This window comes from Camelus bactrianus, chromosome 13 (assembly GCF_048773025.1).
Source record: "Camelus bactrianus isolate YW-2024 breed Bactrian camel chromosome 13, ASM4877302v1, whole genome shotgun sequence".
Taxonomy (NCBI): Eukaryota; Metazoa; Chordata; class Mammalia; order Artiodactyla; family Camelidae; genus Camelus; species Camelus bactrianus.
This window is the reverse complement of record NC_133551.1, coordinates 75,798,284-75,814,663: the sequence shown is the minus strand read 5'-3', so window position 1 is coordinate 75,814,663 and position 16,380 is coordinate 75,798,284. Positions and strand designations below refer to the sequence as shown.

The 16,380-nt window shown below is 61.7% G+C and overlaps 2 protein-coding genes across 5 annotated transcripts in view; both read right to left on the bottom strand.

Moving 5' to 3' along the window:
• Nucleotides 1-49: 49 nt before the first annotated feature.
• On the bottom strand, nucleotides 50-11,127 carry GPR153 (G protein-coupled receptor 153). Of its 2 annotated transcripts, XM_074377568.1 has the most exons (6): nucleotides 10,875-11,125; nucleotides 6,615-7,081; nucleotides 5,883-6,312; nucleotides 3,978-4,170; nucleotides 3,205-3,389; nucleotides 1,922-2,755 (listed from the first exon to the last, which is right to left on the bottom strand). In XM_074377568.1, exons 2-6 carry the CDS (start codon nucleotides 6,968-6,970, stop codon nucleotides 2,072-2,074), a joined length of 1,848 nt encoding a protein of 615 aa, XP_074233669.1. In that variant the 5' UTR covers nucleotides 6,971-7,081; nucleotides 10,875-11,125; the 3' UTR covers nucleotides 1,922-2,071. The 2 variants fall into 2 exon arrangements, with proteins under 2 accessions (XP_074233668.1, XP_074233669.1); XM_074377567.1 differs by lacking the exon at nucleotides 3,205-3,389 and having other exon boundaries at nucleotides 50-2,755; nucleotides 10,875-11,127.
• A 2,731-nt stretch (nucleotides 11,128-13,858) lies between these two features.
• Nucleotides 13,859-16,380, bottom strand: part of ACOT7 (acyl-CoA thioesterase 7) — a 90,630-nt gene continuing 88,108 nt past the window's right edge. For all 3 annotated transcript variants that reach the window (XM_074377566.1, XM_010957605.3, XM_045518578.2), the window contains exon 9: nucleotides 13,859-14,265. In XM_074377566.1, the coding sequence (XP_074233667.1) occupies nucleotides 14,167-14,265 (99 nt within the window). In that variant the 3' untranslated portion in view covers nucleotides 13,859-14,166. The remainder of the gene's footprint in view (nucleotides 14,266-16,380) is intronic.

Genomic DNA, 16,380 nt, shown 5'->3' with positions numbered 1-16,380 from the left:
GCTGTTAGGCTCTAGAGAGGTGTTTCCATGAAACTAGCCTGGGATTACCTGGTGCAAATCATAGGAAGTTTTTATTGGATTCTGTACAGAAGAGAAATGCTCAGTTGACAAAAAAACTACAAACGGATCCCTGGCTCTGGGCTGGGTGGTGGTATGAAGACAGAGCTCCCTCCCCCCATGAACCCAGGGTCAAGCTGCTTACCAAGACAGCAAACAGGCCTGGAGGCTGGACAAAGTGAGGGAGATCCAGGCTACAGGGTCCCCCACATGGAGTCCTCCCTCCTTTTTAATTCTGTAAAAACCAGGACTGGAGGGACTTCAGGGGACCAGGCCTCCCTGCAAGTATTGCCATTGGATATGAAATATACAGAGTGAAAACCCAAGGTGACATATTGGCCAGCCTGATGCAGGGGGGCAGTGGCTAACTGGTGACCTCTGCCCCCACGTGACATGTCGGTCCTTGAAGGCACAGCAGCATTGGCGAGATAGGCCTCCTACGGCTGAGGCTGGATTGGAGCCCTGCCTTACTCCCCTGTGGCCAGTTCATCCTCCGCAAGGTACCCCACAACCAGACTGAAGGGGACTCTGAAGCTGAGACAGAGCTGGGCAGCCCCCCCCCATCCTCCCCACTCCCAGAGGCTTCTCTGGAGCTGGGAAACTGTCTGGAAGGTGAGGAGCCAGGCTTGGCCACCTGAGGCACAGAGGCAGTGCTGCAATTCCAGATTGCAGAGCAGGAGGGAAGAGGGTGTAGGCCAGCTCCTTGCCGACCCTGGAACCCATTCCAGGTCTCCATGTGTAGAGGCCACTGCATGGAGGCAGGAAACAGGATGAGACAGTCGACAGCCTTTGCATTCACTCGTCCATCCAGCTCAAGGTCACAGCTGTTCCTGCGCTTCTCCTTAGCCTGAATCTAGGGTTTTCTCCATGGAAGACCCAGCAGGCCCTCCCTAGGCCCATGGCCAAGCTCAGGCCTGCCAAAGGTCTGCCCAGGATGGAGAGCAACGAGGAGCCCTGCCCCAGGGTGGAGGAAGGTGCTCACCAGGTACTGGGCCCTAAACTCAGAATCTGAGAGGCCTCTAAGCCAAGATCCCTTCTGGCCAGACCTGTACAGGTTGGGGATGGGCACCAAGAAAAGGAAGCCCACTTCCCCTTTGCTTCAATCCTCTCCACCATGTACCCACGATCTTCATGGTGGGAGTCACAGAGGTGGCTGACATGGTGGGCATAGGCAATGAAGGCAGTGATGAGGGTGGGGACACTAATAGTGGTCACGGTGGGTGTGGTGCCAACGGTGATGGTGCAGGAGTGTTGTGCTTTAGCTGGGGGTGGGGAGAGTTCCCAAGGGGGCCAGGGACACTAAGCGTGGGAGGCCTCAGGCTTGGGGGCCACACACTGAAGACTGGCCCCTACAAAGGACCCATGAAGAGCCCGAGACTCTCTCTCATTCCCTGTCCACGCAGTGGCTAGGGCACACAGACTAGGAGACTTGTTCAGTCCTGAGAGTTAACATGGTCACCTGCTCATCATGGATGGGTAAACCGAGGCAGAACAGGTCAGCCGGGAGACCTGCTCAGAGAACTTGGTTGGGGCTCTGAAGACCCCTGTGCTTAGAGACCCTACGTACCCCACCCCCTGAGGTGTGACAACTACAGTGCAGAGTGGAAAGGTGGGTGCAATCTGGTGGCTTCTGCAGGGCTGGGCTTTTGTTCCATCCAGTGGTAGCCCTGTCCCTGGGCTCCCCACACCCCACTCCCAGCCCAGCTGCCCCGTGCAGAGCCCGCCTTTCCCCAAGCCCCAGCCTCACTCTGCTCCGGAATGCCCTGCCCAGCGGCTGGTCCGTGCCCAGTGTGGTCGTCCAGGGCAGCTGTCGTCCCTCTAGGCAACGGCCACTTCCCAGGGCTGGCAGAGAGCCGTTGCCCTGTCGCCTTAGGAGGGCTGGCACGCCTGGGCGCCTTTGGCGGGCTCAGCGCAGCCTGCCCAGGGCACGGGCCGGGCCAGGGTGGCATCTTTGGTGCTTTGGCCCCGCGGGCGGTCCGGCCAGCCTGGCGATCTAGGGAGGAACAGGCAAGCCCTAGGACGCCGAGCCCAGCGAGTCCGAGTGCAGTGTGACGTAGCCCGACGACTCGGAGGGAGAGCTCAAGAAGCTGCTGGTGCTGCCGCCGCCGCCGCCGCCGCCGCCCGCTGCGCGCAAGCCCCCGGGCTCGCCCCACGACGCACTCAGGCCGGTCCGCAGGGTCTCTGCGTGCGCATGCGCGGCCGGGTGAGGCCCGGGGCTCCGTTGCATGCCACCACCGCCAGGGGGCGCCGCGTCCCCGCCGGACTGGGCGCCGTCTGGGGCAGCGGCGCGGGCTGGGAAGGGCCCTGGTGGGGCGGGCGGGCGGCGCAGGGTCTGCGGCTCCCGCTCGAAGGCCGTCAGCGCGAAGGCGTCCGGCAGCAGCGAGGCCGAGGCGCAGCGGGCGCCGGGACCGGCACGGCGGCGCGGGCTGCCGGGGGGCGAAGTGGGGGTGCGGCGCGGGCCGTCGTCCAGAGCCGGGGGGCGGAGCGACAGTAGGCTCTCTGCCGAGCGACGGCGCGGGCGGAAGGGGGGCGCGTCCTCCGCGAAGGCCAGCAGGCTGCCGCGGCGCCGGTCGGGCCCGCCGGGCAGCACCAGGGCGGCCAGGTCCTCGCCGGAGCCCCAGCGTGGCAGGAACGCGGGCAACTGGACCGCAGCCCACACGTCCGCGTCGTCGTGGGAGAAACGTCGGGTGGGCGGGACCTGTCAGGACCACGAGGTTACCCTGGGCTGCCCTCCTGGAAAAAAGGGGACCTCTGCCTCCCCACAGCGGACAGGGCTGCCTGGTTTGGAGCTGTGAGATCTGGGTGGGGCAAGTGACAATCCCTGCAGGCTCACTGTTGTCATCCGTAACTTGAGTCGGTTGGGGAGATGACCCCTTGAATAGGGGAGCTGAGCCCCAAGGAAGTAGCACAGGCACCAGATGGCACACCCTCCCAGAGCACAAGGCAACACGGGCACCGGGGCTGGGGTGCCTCCCATGGGTCCACCTGCTAGGCTCTGTGACCCGAGGCCAGCCTGTCTCTGGAGGGTGACAGCCAGGCCCTGGAGCTGTGGCAAGCATGAGATGGGCTCAGAAAGGGGAGACCTTGGAGAGGTCAGGGTACCTCCCACCAGCACACTCTGTGTCTCCGGCCCAGCCCTGTCCCTACCTGCAGGTACTGCATCTTGTCCTCCTGCAAGGGCCGCAGAGGGTAGAACTGGGGCAGGCCTCCCTCCAGGTCAGAGTGCTCATACTTGGCCATCCTGTCCAGGGCCACAAAGTCACCCCCATAGCTGTAGTCGAGGGAGCGCTCCGACACTAGGTCTGGGGGAGTGCCACCTTCCAGGCTGGTCTCTGCAGGGTAGGGTAGACTCTTAGGGCCATGGAAACTTGGGGGCCAGGAGTCCCAGGGACCCCTGGAGGCACACACAGGGTGGGGGCTGGTTAGCAGGAAAGAAGGGTGGGGTCTTCTGTTCAAATCTTCACTCTGCCACCTTTTAGTTGAGGGACTGGGGAGGTCACACACTGAGCCAGTTTCCTCCTCTGTTGGGGCAGGAACTAAACAGACACAAGAAGCTGACACTGCCTGAATGTGGCAAGGGCTCAGCCAGGGGTAACACTGTTACAGGCAGGAGACAGGACCTGGGTCTCAGAAGCCCCAGGCCAGATTACTGGGACACCTAAAGTCGGAAACTTGGTGGAACACATTCAGTCTGTAATAGAGTCCACAGCTACTCTGTTAACCAGAACATCTGATTAACCAGAACCCTGGGGTGGCCAGGCCAGACAGAAGAATGCCCCGTGGGACACCAAGCTTGGGTCCCTTAGGGGTTCAGGCACCTTTGGGGTAACACAGGGGATCTGATGGCTGTTATCCTGCTGACCCCAGTGACCTCACCCAGGCTCCACTCTCCCTGGGGACCATTCTCAGGCCATCCTCACCCTCATCCGAGTCCTCATTGTTGGCCATGAGGGCCATACACTTCTCCCAGACAGCCTTGAGGTCAGCGCGGTAGCGGTCGCAGGCCCAGAGGAAGATGGGCAGCAGCAGGGCCTGGGTCACCGAGCACCACAGCACACACAGCGCCATCCAGGGTGCCGAGGCATCTGCCCGAAGACTGCTGAAGCTCACCACCTGTGGGCACAGGGCGCGGCCTGGCACCTGGCAGGACCCCCATCCCCCGGCTTCCCCTTCCAGCCTCAGTCCTCCCATTTGTGTGGCAGAGCTGACTGTCCACTTGCTGCGGGTGGAGGAGGAGGTGACAGACAGAACTCTGGGCTCTTGGGCAGGAAAGGGCTGGAGTGTGAGGGTCGAAGTCCCTGCCCGCTGACGGCTGCTGGCTGCCAAGATGAGCAGTCACAGCCCCATATGTGCACTGCCCTTCACAGTGTACCAGGCCGCACTGGGCATGCCCTCCCACATTTCACCCCCGAGACTGTCCAAGGAGGTGGGGCATGGGTTACATCACCACCCCCTTTTTGAGAGCCAGGTCTCAAGCCTCCCAGTTCAGGGATGCTTCCACCACTCCCACTGCTCCATAGCTAGTGGCCTCCTAGGCCCTGACCCTACTCTCCGGGTCTAGGCCTCAGACCCTGGGGCGGGGGGGCAGAAATCAAAGCAGTTTCTGAGGATCAGAGGGTCCATCCAGGTGGCCCTTGGGTCCCTGCCCAGGAACCCCTCATTCGTCTGCCCCCAGGAGAGTTCCTTCCCCCACGCTGAGTGACATTTAACTGTTCCCTATCAAAGCAGGCGTGGGCACAATGCAGACATCATGTTGGTTTTTCCATGTGAGCTGTGTGACCCTCAGAAAGGTGCTCAACGTCTCTGGGACTCAGTTTCCCCATCTGTGAAATGGACCAAGAACACCCCACAGGGTGAGGTAAGGACTACAGACACTACCAGGCTGGCAGTGTGGAGCGGGCTCCGCAGATGGCACCTCTTCCCTGCCCTTCCCCCACTGCTGTTCCTGCCTGGCTCTGCAGTTTTCACATGTGCACCTTCTCTCTATCAGCAAAGGGATGGGGGGCGGGGTACTGGGCCCCCTGAGGGTGGGGCAGCAGGTAGCCAGGAGCTGCACCCTGACTATGAGGCTGCCACCTCACCTGTCGCCTTCTGGAGCTCAGGTCCTGCAGTGACTCCCTGCCCAGCTGCTGGGATGAAGCCTCCATCTGGTCCTTGCCTCTAGACTCTGCCTGTCCAGCTCCAGACCCTTCAGGGGCTGGGCTGGAGCCCTATATGGGTGGGAGGGCTTGGCTACTGAGTCCAGACGCCATTCTCGGGCTAGCCTCTCACACAGGGGCACAGCCTCACAGGCAGGACCCCATGCACTCCCAGTGCACCGTGGACCCTTGCTGGCGGGGCCTTCTTCAGACCAGCCCTCACCTTGGCCTTCCTCAGCCCCTGGGATCGAGTCCAACTCCCAGCAGTCAAGAACTGCTCGGCCTCCTGACTCAGGACCAAAGCTGATTCTGCCACACCAAACCGCTCTCTGTCCATCCTGGGTCTGGACCCACCAGGAAGCCTGTGGCGTGTTACCCCACCTTCCACACCCTCTGCATCAAATGGGCCTCACTCAGGTCACAAGAGGAGAGTCCTCTGCAGTGTGACAGAAAGACCCAGGTCTCTGCAGCCACCCGATGTGGGTTCAAATCCCACCCCAGCTGCCTGACTTTAGGCAGGTCATTTTACCTCTCTGGACTTCAGTTTCCGAATCTGTAAAATGGTGATACCCCTGAAGGGACTGGGTGTGAGGATTCAGCCACCTAATGCTTGGAGTGGGCCCAGCCCTGGACTATCCCGGAACCCACGCCCCCTGACAGGCCCCTGCTACCCCACGGCTCACCCACCAGCACGGGGAAGCCCATGAGGCAGTCATAGATGACGACGATGGTGGCCACCAGACCGGTGATCTGCAGCGAGGTTTTGGCGGGCTCGGAGCCGTCAATGGAGGAACGGCGCTTGCCCTGTGCATCCTCCACCACGATGGTGGGCACAGTGAAGGCGCGGCGGTCAGCTCGGCGCCCCACCTGCACAGCCAGTGTCTGGAAGAGGGCGATGGCCGTGCAGACCACGCCCATGGCCACACTGCCGCCCACCAGCAGCAGGAAGCAGACGCCGAAGCCCAGGCCAATCTCAGCCACGATGAAGCGGCAGCCGTGGGTGTAGAAGCGCTCGCTTGTGTCATGCCAGCCGACGGCCGGCAGGGCCGACAGGATGAAGGACACCATCCAGATGCCCATGACCGTGTGCACCGCCTGCTTCTTGGCATTGCTCAGCCTGGCATGGGCAAGACAGAGGGACCTCACGTCACTCCTGGGGTCTCTCCTTCAGCCCTCCAGTAAGCACATTGTCACATGTCCCTCTCGCCAGCACTTCTGTACTGGACACTGGACACTAGACACCCACACACACCTACATGAGCATGCCCCTGCAGCCCCCTGTGCTGCACAGGTGTGGCACCCCACACCGAGGACATCTGTGCACCCAGGTGCACCAGGTGGTCTCCATGTTCACGCCCATGTGTCCCCCTCTCTAAGGACACCATTCAGGTGCACACATGCACATGCCCGAGAGCTCACCGGTAGTTGACGGGCCAGCGGACCATCCACATGCGGTGGTAGGAGAGGGAGGTGACAGAGAAGCAGGTGGCCAGGGTGAGGGTGTAGAAGGTGGAGACAAAGACCTTGCAGAGGCCCTCGTTCCATTCGTAGTCGGGGCGCTGGCGCCGCAGCTGCACCACCGCGTAGGTGGCGATGGGCACAGCCACGTTGAGCATGTGGGTGGCTGCGAGCATGCACAGCAGGAACTCCAGAGGCTTCCACTTCTTCTGCTTGGCACCCACGCTGAGGATGCCCCAGGCGTTGGCCAGCAGGGAGAGGCCTCCACATGCCAGCCAGCCCACCGCACTGCCAGGCAGCCGCCGCTCATCACTCATGGTGCAGATGGGAGCTGGCGGGCGGCTGGGACATCCTCCTTAAGCCAGGCCTCGGCTCAGAGCAGCAGCCCTCACACGTGGTAGCCCGGGGACACCAGGGACCATTGGCATCTGCGGTGGGGGGAAGCCACAGAGCTCTCAGTGACTCTCCCCTGGCTGTGGCATTGGAGCTTTTGGGGCTCCCAGGAGTGGGAGACAGAGGGGGTCCCCCAGTTCACCATTACTTCCCTGGTCCTGGCTTGGGCTGGGCTGCTTTGCCCTCCTCTCCACTCTCTGGGACCTCTTGCCTACATCCCCAGCTCCCGAGGGACGTATACAGAGGTGCTCAATGAGCATACACTCCCTCACTTCCACCCACTCCTGGTCAAGGTATGGCATCTAGGCTCCCTTCCAGGCCACCCACATCTTCAGCGAAGCAGCCAGGCTGGGCCTAGATAGGCACTGTGCCCTGTCCCAGAACCAGCCCTCTCACCATCAAACCTCCCACACGCCCCTAAGGCCCACACAAGGCTCCGCCAGTGCACGCTGGGGCCCCTCACCTTACTTTATCCCACTTCATCTGGAGAAATTTTGGAGCACATGCCTGGAGGATGAGCCCCCTAAACCTCCTCTGTGAAGAAGGGGTGATCTGATGGCTGCTTTCCTGCTCACCCTGGAAAGGGACAGCCTGCTTCACCCGGCTCAGCCCCCAGCAGGCCTCCCTGGCTGGGCACCCCGGACAGGCCCTGGTGCTACCCCCGGCTGGGCTTCACACTAAACTCCAGCATCCTAGCCGTGTGGCCCAGAAAAGTCCCGGCATCCATGTCTTCCTCTGAAACAGGGACAATGGTGCCTCCTCCAGGGGAGGCTGGGGTGGACAGATGCCACATCCTAAAGTCTGTGGCAGGCCAGGTCTCACACACAGTGGGTGCTCTGGATGCCTTGGGCAGTGTGGGACTGTAGATGGCCCAGAGACCAGAACTCACCCCCAGGACAGCCTGTGGCTATGAACCAGGGGCACAGGATGCTAGGCAGGAGGTGCATGTTGGGGGGCTGCTCTATCTGCCAGTGGGCCAGACAGTGAGTCCTCCTTCCCAGCGAAGCACCTCCCTGTGCAGAGCACTGGCTGGTCCCTCTGATGGGAAGCCATCCACAGTAGGCCCTCTGGCCTCAGCCTGGAGCAGGCAGTGCAGAGAAGTATAAGGCTAAGTGCAGACCTGCTGTGTATCTGGCCTACACTGGCCCTTCTCACCCACCAGCCTGTTTCAACTCACTGGTTGCAATTCTCTTGCCCTCAACACACGGGCACATCTAGTGTACCACACACAGCCACTGATCCCCCAGGGGCCTGCTGCCAGGCACCCCTGCTTGTCTTGTCTAGAGTTCCTTTGGCCTGTGGCCTGACCCCCGTGGACACCAAAGGACCTCTGAGGATGTGTCTCTTCCATCTCTGTGCCCCTCCCGTGGGCCGGCCCAGACCCCTAACCCAGAGGAAGAGTCTATTCTTTACCACACCAGTGCCCAAAAGGGCCTTTTAGGGAGGGTGGGGGACTTCTAGGGCCAGGGAACTTCCTTCCCAAACGTGGGTTTCTGCTTACAGAGTGGCTCCCCCTCCCAACCTCAGACCCACAGTGGGGGTGAGGTGGCCCCACTGGACCCTCCACCAGCCATTCCGGTGTCCAGCAAACCTCCTTGAGCTCAGCATGCAGAGACTACTGGTGTCGGAAAAAGAGCTGTTAGACTCCATCGCTAACCCCCAGCCAGTTACGTGACTCAGCGGGGCCTCAGTTTCCTCATCTGTAAGCGTGTGGGTAGCCAGTAAGTTATGCCAGGGGTAGTGCTTAGAATGGGGCCGGGCATACAGTAAGTGCTCAATAAATGCCTGCCACACAGATATCTGTTCTAAAGGCCTCCCTGCTCACCAAGCTAGGCTGTCTCTTAAGGGCCAAGACCCTCAGCTTGGAGGTGTGTGTGAGCCTCAGACCTGCAGGCAGATGCAGAGTCACCCCAACCAGAACCTGGGACAGCTCAGCTTTGAGGGTGAGGAGGCCACCACAGGGCTGCCTCTAGCCAGGTGGGGTGCCTGGCAGCCTACTAGGGGTCCAGGGCAGGCAGTGTGTGTGTGCTGCTGTGGGCCAGAGGCTGCAGACGCCAGTGATCTTTATCACATAGAAACTGGATTCAGCATGCACCTGGGGGGACGGCTTCTGTTTCTTCCTGCCAGATTGGGAGGTCTTCCCTCAGATGCCCAAGCAGGCTGTCTGACACCTGTGACCCTGGGCCCAGTCCAGTCCACCCTGCCCACCTGTTGCTCACTGGTAGAGCCACTGGCTCACCCTCTCATGGTGCCAGTTCTTCCCCAAGTCTAGCCGAAGTCTAGCCTAACATTGTCTCCCTGTATCTAAAGGCGCTAGGTCTGCAGAGAGGATAATGTGCCCTACGGGTGGAGGCAGGAAGCATCCTCCTTCAAAGAGGCACACTCCTCTCAGTTAGATCCCCAGTGGTCTTCTCTGAAGGACTGTCATCATTCCCATTTCAAAGATGGTTAAGCAGAGGTAAAACAATTTGCCAAAGCTATTGTGCACCTGAGCCAGGATCTGAACTCCGCTTACCTGACATCAAAATCCTGGCCTCTCAAACATAAAAATGCTTGGAAACTAGGCTTTTTGGTTTTTGGTTCCACAAGCTGAGGTTGTCTTTCTGAGCCTCCTACCCATGCAGGACAGGTCCTGCTGTTCCCACACTGTACATGGGGACACTGAGGTTCAGAGCCCAGAGGAACACCGGGAGGAGGTATGAGAGCTGGGTTGGTGGATTCATGAGCTGGTGGTCCCGGCATGGGGGAGGCATGTCACTGGTGGATAGCAAGTCTCCAAATGCAGAGTGAGGTGGGAACAAAGGGTCCTCCTTCCTCCAGGCTGGTGATCAGTGACCCACTGATCACACACCTGTTCATTCTTCACAGGGAGCAGGGTACACCAGGGGCCAGAACCCGGGCAAGCAGGGTGTTGCCGCCCCCTGCTGGGAAGTTTTCCCCGAATCACACTCAAGGAGTCCCCGCAGCATTTCAGGCGGAACTTCCTCCTCCCCTTGGATCCCAGACACCCTCCCTTCCCTCCCTCTCCCCCCAGTACATGGCAGGGCAGGCTGCTGGTGTGACACGCCTGGAACCCACCGGACCCAGAAGACTCCCTCCGCAGGGTCTGCGGGCGGGACTCAGGCGTGACGTCACGGCCCCGGGCCAATGAGGCCGCATGGCCCCAGGGCTCTATTGCGCAACAAAGAGAACCCAGAACTTGAAAGGATTCCCGGGCTCTGGCTGCCGCCCCCAGGCTGCTCTCCGCCCGCGCTGCTGTCCATCGGTCCCGCAGGGCCCGGCTCGGCCGCCGCCCAGGGCGGAGCTCCCAGCGCGGAGTCTCCACATCCCCGCCACGCCCCCTGCCCGCCACGCCCGCCCCCCACCCCCGCGGTCCCGGTTCCTCCGTCCTCTAATCCTCCGCCAGACCCGGCGCGCCCCTGCCTACTGGTCCCACATAGTGGGGCCCCCAGACCTGCCCAGCCCCGAGGGCGCGTCCAAGCGACGGCCGGGAGCGGAAGCTGACGGGACTGCGGTCCCGGACGCCCCTCAAGTTACGCTGGGCAGGGGTGGGCCTGGGACCTCCAGACCCGCCATCCTCGCCTCCTGCAAGCAAAGTCCCTGGGGGCGGCGCTGTCAGGCCCAGAAGAAGGGGCCGACCGCGGGGAAGTTACCCGAAGGTCTCCAAGTTGGGGGGATACGCAACCCTAAGCGGTGCCCGCGGCCAAAGGACAGACCCTGTGACCGACCCACCGCGGACAGTAGCTCCCCGCCGAGTCCTCCCGCTCGGGGTCCCCTGCCCGGGGTCCTCCTGTCCGGCCGCCATCGGGCCAGGGCGGCGGCGCTCACCCTGCATTGGGGAGCCCGGGGCTCCAGCTCGCTGCTCCCGCCTCCGGCTCCGGCTGCAGCTCCCGCGCACCGGAGCCGAGCGCGGGCTGCCGGGGGCCGCGGGGGTGGCCGGCGGCGGAGCGGCCCGCGGGCCGGGGCATCCTGGTGGCGGGCGCCCGTGGCCGGCGCGTCCCTCTCGGCTCGGCTCGGCCCCGCAGGCCCTCCCTCGCGCCGCTGCCGCCGCGGCGCTCGGCTCCCGCCGCTCGGCTGGCTGCGCTCAGCGGCCGGGGGCGGGGGGCGGAGCAGGGCGCATGCCTCCGCGGGCGCCTCCGCACCGCCCCTCGGACCGCCCCGCCCCTGCCCCCACCCCTCGGAGGCGAGGCCCGCCGCGTCTGTCTGTCTGTCTGTCCTTGCGCCTGTCAGTCCGCTGTCTCTCTCGCACCCGCGTAGGCGATCCCTCCCTTCTCGCGCCGCCTAGCCGAAGCCCCCTGCGGGGGCAGCGCCTCCTTCCACGCATGGACTAGGCTTCCGTCTCGCTGCCGACTTGGGTCTGTCCACACTCCAGACGCCGCCGGCGAGCCTCCTGGGGAAGACCTAGGCCGAGGGGGCCTGGGACAGGAATGGACAGTGGGAACCTAGGGCCACGGACTGGGGGCTCAGGGAGGCCTTCTCGAAGGAAGCCACATCTAAGGTGAACAATAGGGGCTGGGCGTGGAGAGGACAGGAGAGCCTGAGGACTAGCGGCTTCTAGGAACTGGGGAGTCGTCCGGGGGTGGGGGCCCGGGCAGGGAGTGGTGAGGTTGGGCCAGCTAAAGATTCAGACTTGCTCTCGGACCTTGAGGGTCCACTGAGGGAATCAAGTGAATGGACCACTGGGCTGCCGGGTGGTTGCCCCTCCCCACCTTGGGCTCAGAAATGTTATCTGTGAAGCTGAAACCACGACCACCTGCAAACTGATGCCCCCACCCTCTCTCTTCCCTCCCTCAGGCGTTCCCCCTCCACTGAGCACTCTTAGAGGGGCACAGGCTGTCACCTATAGGCTAGGTAGGGAAACCTACTAGTCCCCTTGATGTGGGTCTCTGGAGACCCAAGTCACGAGAGTGGCCGCTGGCATCTTGGCCTTCCATCCAAGCAGAAGATCCTGCCTGTCTCTTCTAGGGAGCCAGTGACCACACACACCCTAGACAAAAGGCCTCTGGAGTCACTCTGGGCTGCCCAGCACGGCACTGTCCTGATGTGTGTCTGGGAAGCATCCATGAGTGGGTGGCCCTATGTCAGAGGAACGGGGGCTCCTGCCCAGGACCAGACTCAACCAAAGGCAGCCAGTGCTGCCCGCACACTCCGTAGCCTGGCTCCTGCACTCACCCACACCATCCCCGCACCGCAGAAACAGCTTTTAGGAGACCCAGAGTAAGCCTTAGGGTCAAGACTTGAGGCAAAAGTGAAGGTGTAAAGGCTCCATAATGAAATGAGGCTGCTGAATGGGGAGCCCCGGCCATGAACTCCCCATGTGTGGCTTCTGGGTGGTCAGGGCCCCTAGTGAGCCCTCTGTGGACAGGCTAGCTCCTGCCCAGGTGGCCCTGGTTATAAATAGGCCACCAGCAGTGGGAGGCTGGCACAGGGCAGCTGGTGGTCAGGTGTGGCATTTCTAAGGCAAACAGGCAATCCAGCCAGCCAGAGCCTTGGGCCAGCCTCCCACCCAGGGAGGGCAGAGGGCAGCCTGCCCCACGCCTGTGGCCCCAAGTGCATCTCCGCCAACCCTGCTCACCACTGCCGCCTGTACTAGTGCCCCTGCCTCTGGCTTTGCTGGCTCTGGGGAGCAGGTGGGAGATGAGCTTTTGATGGCTGCCTTGGGGAACCTCGGGGCTCATGCACTTTGGGGCTTGCGTGGCCAACTCTGGTTTCTCAGATCAAGGTTTGGCTGGCCTGGGCTGGGCGCTCTGCTTGCCCTGCAGGGCAGGCCTCCCCATCACTCCCCCAGGGCACCACTCTACCTTCAGTAAGTTGGCACAGGGTATGGGTGGAGCTGGGGAGGCTGAGGCAGCCTCCAGGGGGCCAAGGGACAGGGTAGGGTTGCTGTGGCCTCCTGTGGTGAGCGTGTTCCCTCCCCTGGCTCCCAGGCAGGAAATAACCCCGTCAGCCGGGACTGGGGCCCAAGATGGATTCTGAAGGTCTTGGCGGGTGTTTCTGCACATCTGGAGCTGAGTTCTCTCTTGGGCCCGAGGGAGCCTGTGTGCAGCTGCAGCTGTTGGCGACCAGTCTCATCTCCAGGCTTCGGAGATGAACCCGAGTCTCCCAGGCGTTACCACTGGGAGTGCTTGGTGGAGAGGTCTCAACCATGGGTGGGTGTGGGGAGCTGGCCCCTGCCTTGGCAGCTTATCTGCCCTGAGGCTGCAGGACCACATGCACACACAGCCCGTCAGCCCCCTACCCCACAAGCCTTCCCAATAACCTCCTGCCCAAGTGGCTGGGGCTCCCAGGTCAGGCACAGAGGCCCTGACACCAGCTGGGAAGGCTTCGTCCAACAGAATCCCTGCCTCTTGCTCCCAAGGGCCAAGGCCTCTACTGAGAAGAGGCTGGGCCCGGGGCAGGGTTTTCTCACGCACCAGGCTGTGCTCCGGGCCAGGTAAGTTCAGCTCTCTGCCCCTCACTCCCTGAGTCCTCACAAGCGCTCCAGCTCCCCACCACAGGAAGGCCACGCAGGCTCTGAGCCAGCATCCTGCACCAGCCAGATGGCACGTGGGGCACTGGGTGGGGCCTCAGAGCCAGGACATGGGGCCAGGATATGGGACCAGGGCACCGGCGGGGGTTTGGGGCTGGGATGGGGAGAAGGGGCCAACACAAGTGGGTGCTGTGGTGCCTGGGGTTCTGGGTGCACGCAGGTACAGGCACCCCGAGGGGCAGGGGTGGGAGGGTGGCCCCTAGGAAGGTGGGGGGGGGCCCTAGCCCCATCCCAGGCCTGGGTAGGGAGCAGTTCCCCCAAGACAAACCACCCAGGACCAAGGTCCAGCCAAACAGTAGCTTTATTAGTGATGCTGGATTCTTCACATACCTGACAGTGCACCCAGGTAGTTCCCTAGGGTTTCCAGGGAATGCCTTGGGGCATCGGGACAACACTGTAGCATTTACACTGGAATGATATAAATAAAGCTTTGGTGTACAGGTTTTCAGGAGAGAGTACAGGTTAACACTGCAAGACAAACACTTCACACGACACCAGCTGTCAACGTGAACTGGGTTTTTGGCCAAGGGGGAACTTCTAAACGATCAGACGCTGGGGGCTGCTCCAGGCTCTGGCGGCAGGAGAGGCTGTCTAGGCCTGTGGCTCCGCCTGGCCCTGCCTTTTCGCCTTCATTTGCAGGTACCGCCCTTTGCCTTCTTCAAAGCGCTTCTTCTCGTCCTCAGTCTCGGGCTGTGGGCCACACACAGAGAAACAGGCAGGTTAGAGACGCTGGGACTGTGGGCTGGGCCTGGGCACTGCCCCAGGACACAGAGAACCCTGCCCCAGGCCCCATCTTCCAGACAGCATCCCTCCCTGTAGGATGCTTCATGGGCACCCACGTCACCCTCCGCGGCAGGCAGAATTCTAAGCCCAGTGCTTCTCTGGTCATGAACTTCAGCTGAAAAGGCAGTTGATAATGAAATACAGGAGGGGAGGCCTGAAGCAGAGCCGAACAGGGGAAGGAAAAGGGGGCCCCAGGTATGCCCTGCTCCCCGCTCATGGCCTCTGCCCTGAAGGGAAGCGGGGACAGATACCGCGCTGACTGTGTGACCTCGAGGAGGCCACTTCACTGTACCAGGTGCAGCAGTAACCACTTTGTGGGCGGCGAGCCCTGGACAGCACAGAAGCCTAGGAAGTGGCCCTGGAGCCCTCCTCACCCTTCTCCGCTGCTTCCTTCCTCTCAGCAAGTTAAGAAGCCTGGTTCCCACACTCGGGGCAGAGCCAAGCGAGCAGAGGGATTTGGCCCACGGCCGGGTCTCGCCCAGAACGGTCCTGGTTCGTGCCTGCCGACCTGGCGTGATGGTGAATAGTGTCCCCCACCCTTCACTCTCGAGAGTGGCCTGGCCTGGCCTCTAAGTGGTGGCCCGGGGAAGAAATGACTGCAGCAGCATCAGGCGGTCACTTCCCAAGGCCACCGTCTGTCCCACCGCAAAGTTCTCCTTCAGCGCCCGGGCCAGGCATTCGGACTTAAAGAGTTGTGCTAAGTCCTCTGGGACGACATTTCCTTGTGACACTTTGAGGGTGTGTGAAAGCCAAAGAAATGGGGCAGTTGCCCTTCATCCACAATGACACCAAACCCCGCAGCTATTTTTAGGCCCAAGTGTTTTACAGACAGTGTATTGGCAAAAGAGAACAACCAACCAGAAGACAGAATGTCAGGTTCTAGCAAACACCCGCCCCCCCGCAGCCTTCTCAGAAGTTGGTCTCTAAATGTCACCAGGTGCAAACTGTCAAAACCTCACGGCTTGGAACCAATGAAACATTGGGGTGTTTAAAGAACTAGGGTCGTGCGCCTTAGGGAGACAGTGGCTTGGGTTACTGCTGGAGTCTTGGGGCACACGTGGAAAACGGTGGCTTTTCCAAGACACTCTACTGAAGGCCTGCCCTGGTTTCATCTGGCTGCCTTTTTGAAAAACGAAATTTGAGGCTATGCAGTTTGACCTGAAACAGCCCAGGGAAAATGAAATGTTCTCCATCTCAGCAGGTGGTTCTATGGGGGCAAGACCCCTCAAGGCCCAGTCCCGGTGCTGAAGGCACCCCACAAAGACAAGGCCACATCCTGCAGGGCCCAGCCAAAGGCTTCTGCGGGCGCCCAGGCAGAATGTGCTAGATCAGGGCTTCTGCAGGGTTTATGTACACACGAATCACTTGGGGAGCTTGTGAATGCAGATTCTGACCCAGGAGGCCTGGGGGTCAGGGGCTAAGACCCATTTCTAGCCAGGTGATAAGGTGTTGCCAGCCTGGGGAGCACTTTGAGTAGCAGGCCCCTGCCCCTTCTCCATCTCCATCCCTGTTTCAAATGGGGGACAGCCAACCGGCCAAGAACACAAGGTCAAGGCCACCAGGCTAGACAGTGGAGGCTCTCCCCCACCCCATGGACCTTGCTTGGCACAGCTGGGGAGACCTGCGGCTTCCATTTGTGTGCAGCTCAAATCTCGTGGCTGGCCCTTCCTCAGGGGGAGGAGGGGCTGCAGCTGGGCTTCCTGCCTGATCCGCAGAGGACCCCATCGGGGCAGTGCCTATGGGGTCCCAGAGCTGGGACACGGGGAGTCGGGGCCTGGTAGGGTTGGCTGAGAGGAGAGCTGGAGAAGTGGGGGGAGCTGGACCACTTTCCAAGGTTCCTCTCAGCTTTCAAAACCCTCAGCATGGTGTTCCAGAGCAGGCCCTCCTTCTAGCTGGTGGAGCTTCTATCTCGGGGGGTGAGCAGGGGGAAGAAAGGCAAGAGACGTAGAAAGAACAACATTTCTCGAGAGCAAGAGAGTGTGAGCGTGGCCTGGGCAAGGCAGCAGGTCCGAGAGGGGACCG

Coding starts and splice junctions, on each gene's coding strand:
- GPR153 (XM_074377567.1), bottom strand. CDS start 6,970: ATGAGTGATGAGCGGCGGCTGCCTGGCAGTGCGGTGGGCTGGCTGGCA. Junction 4,171..5,882: donor TCATGGGCTTCCCCGTGCTG/GTGGGTGAGCCG, acceptor CTGTGCCCACAG/GTGGTGAGCTTCAGCAGTCT. Junction 2,756..3,977: donor CAATGAGGACTCGGATGAGG/GTGAGGATGGCC, acceptor TGGTCCTGACAG/GTCCCGCCCACCCGACGTTT.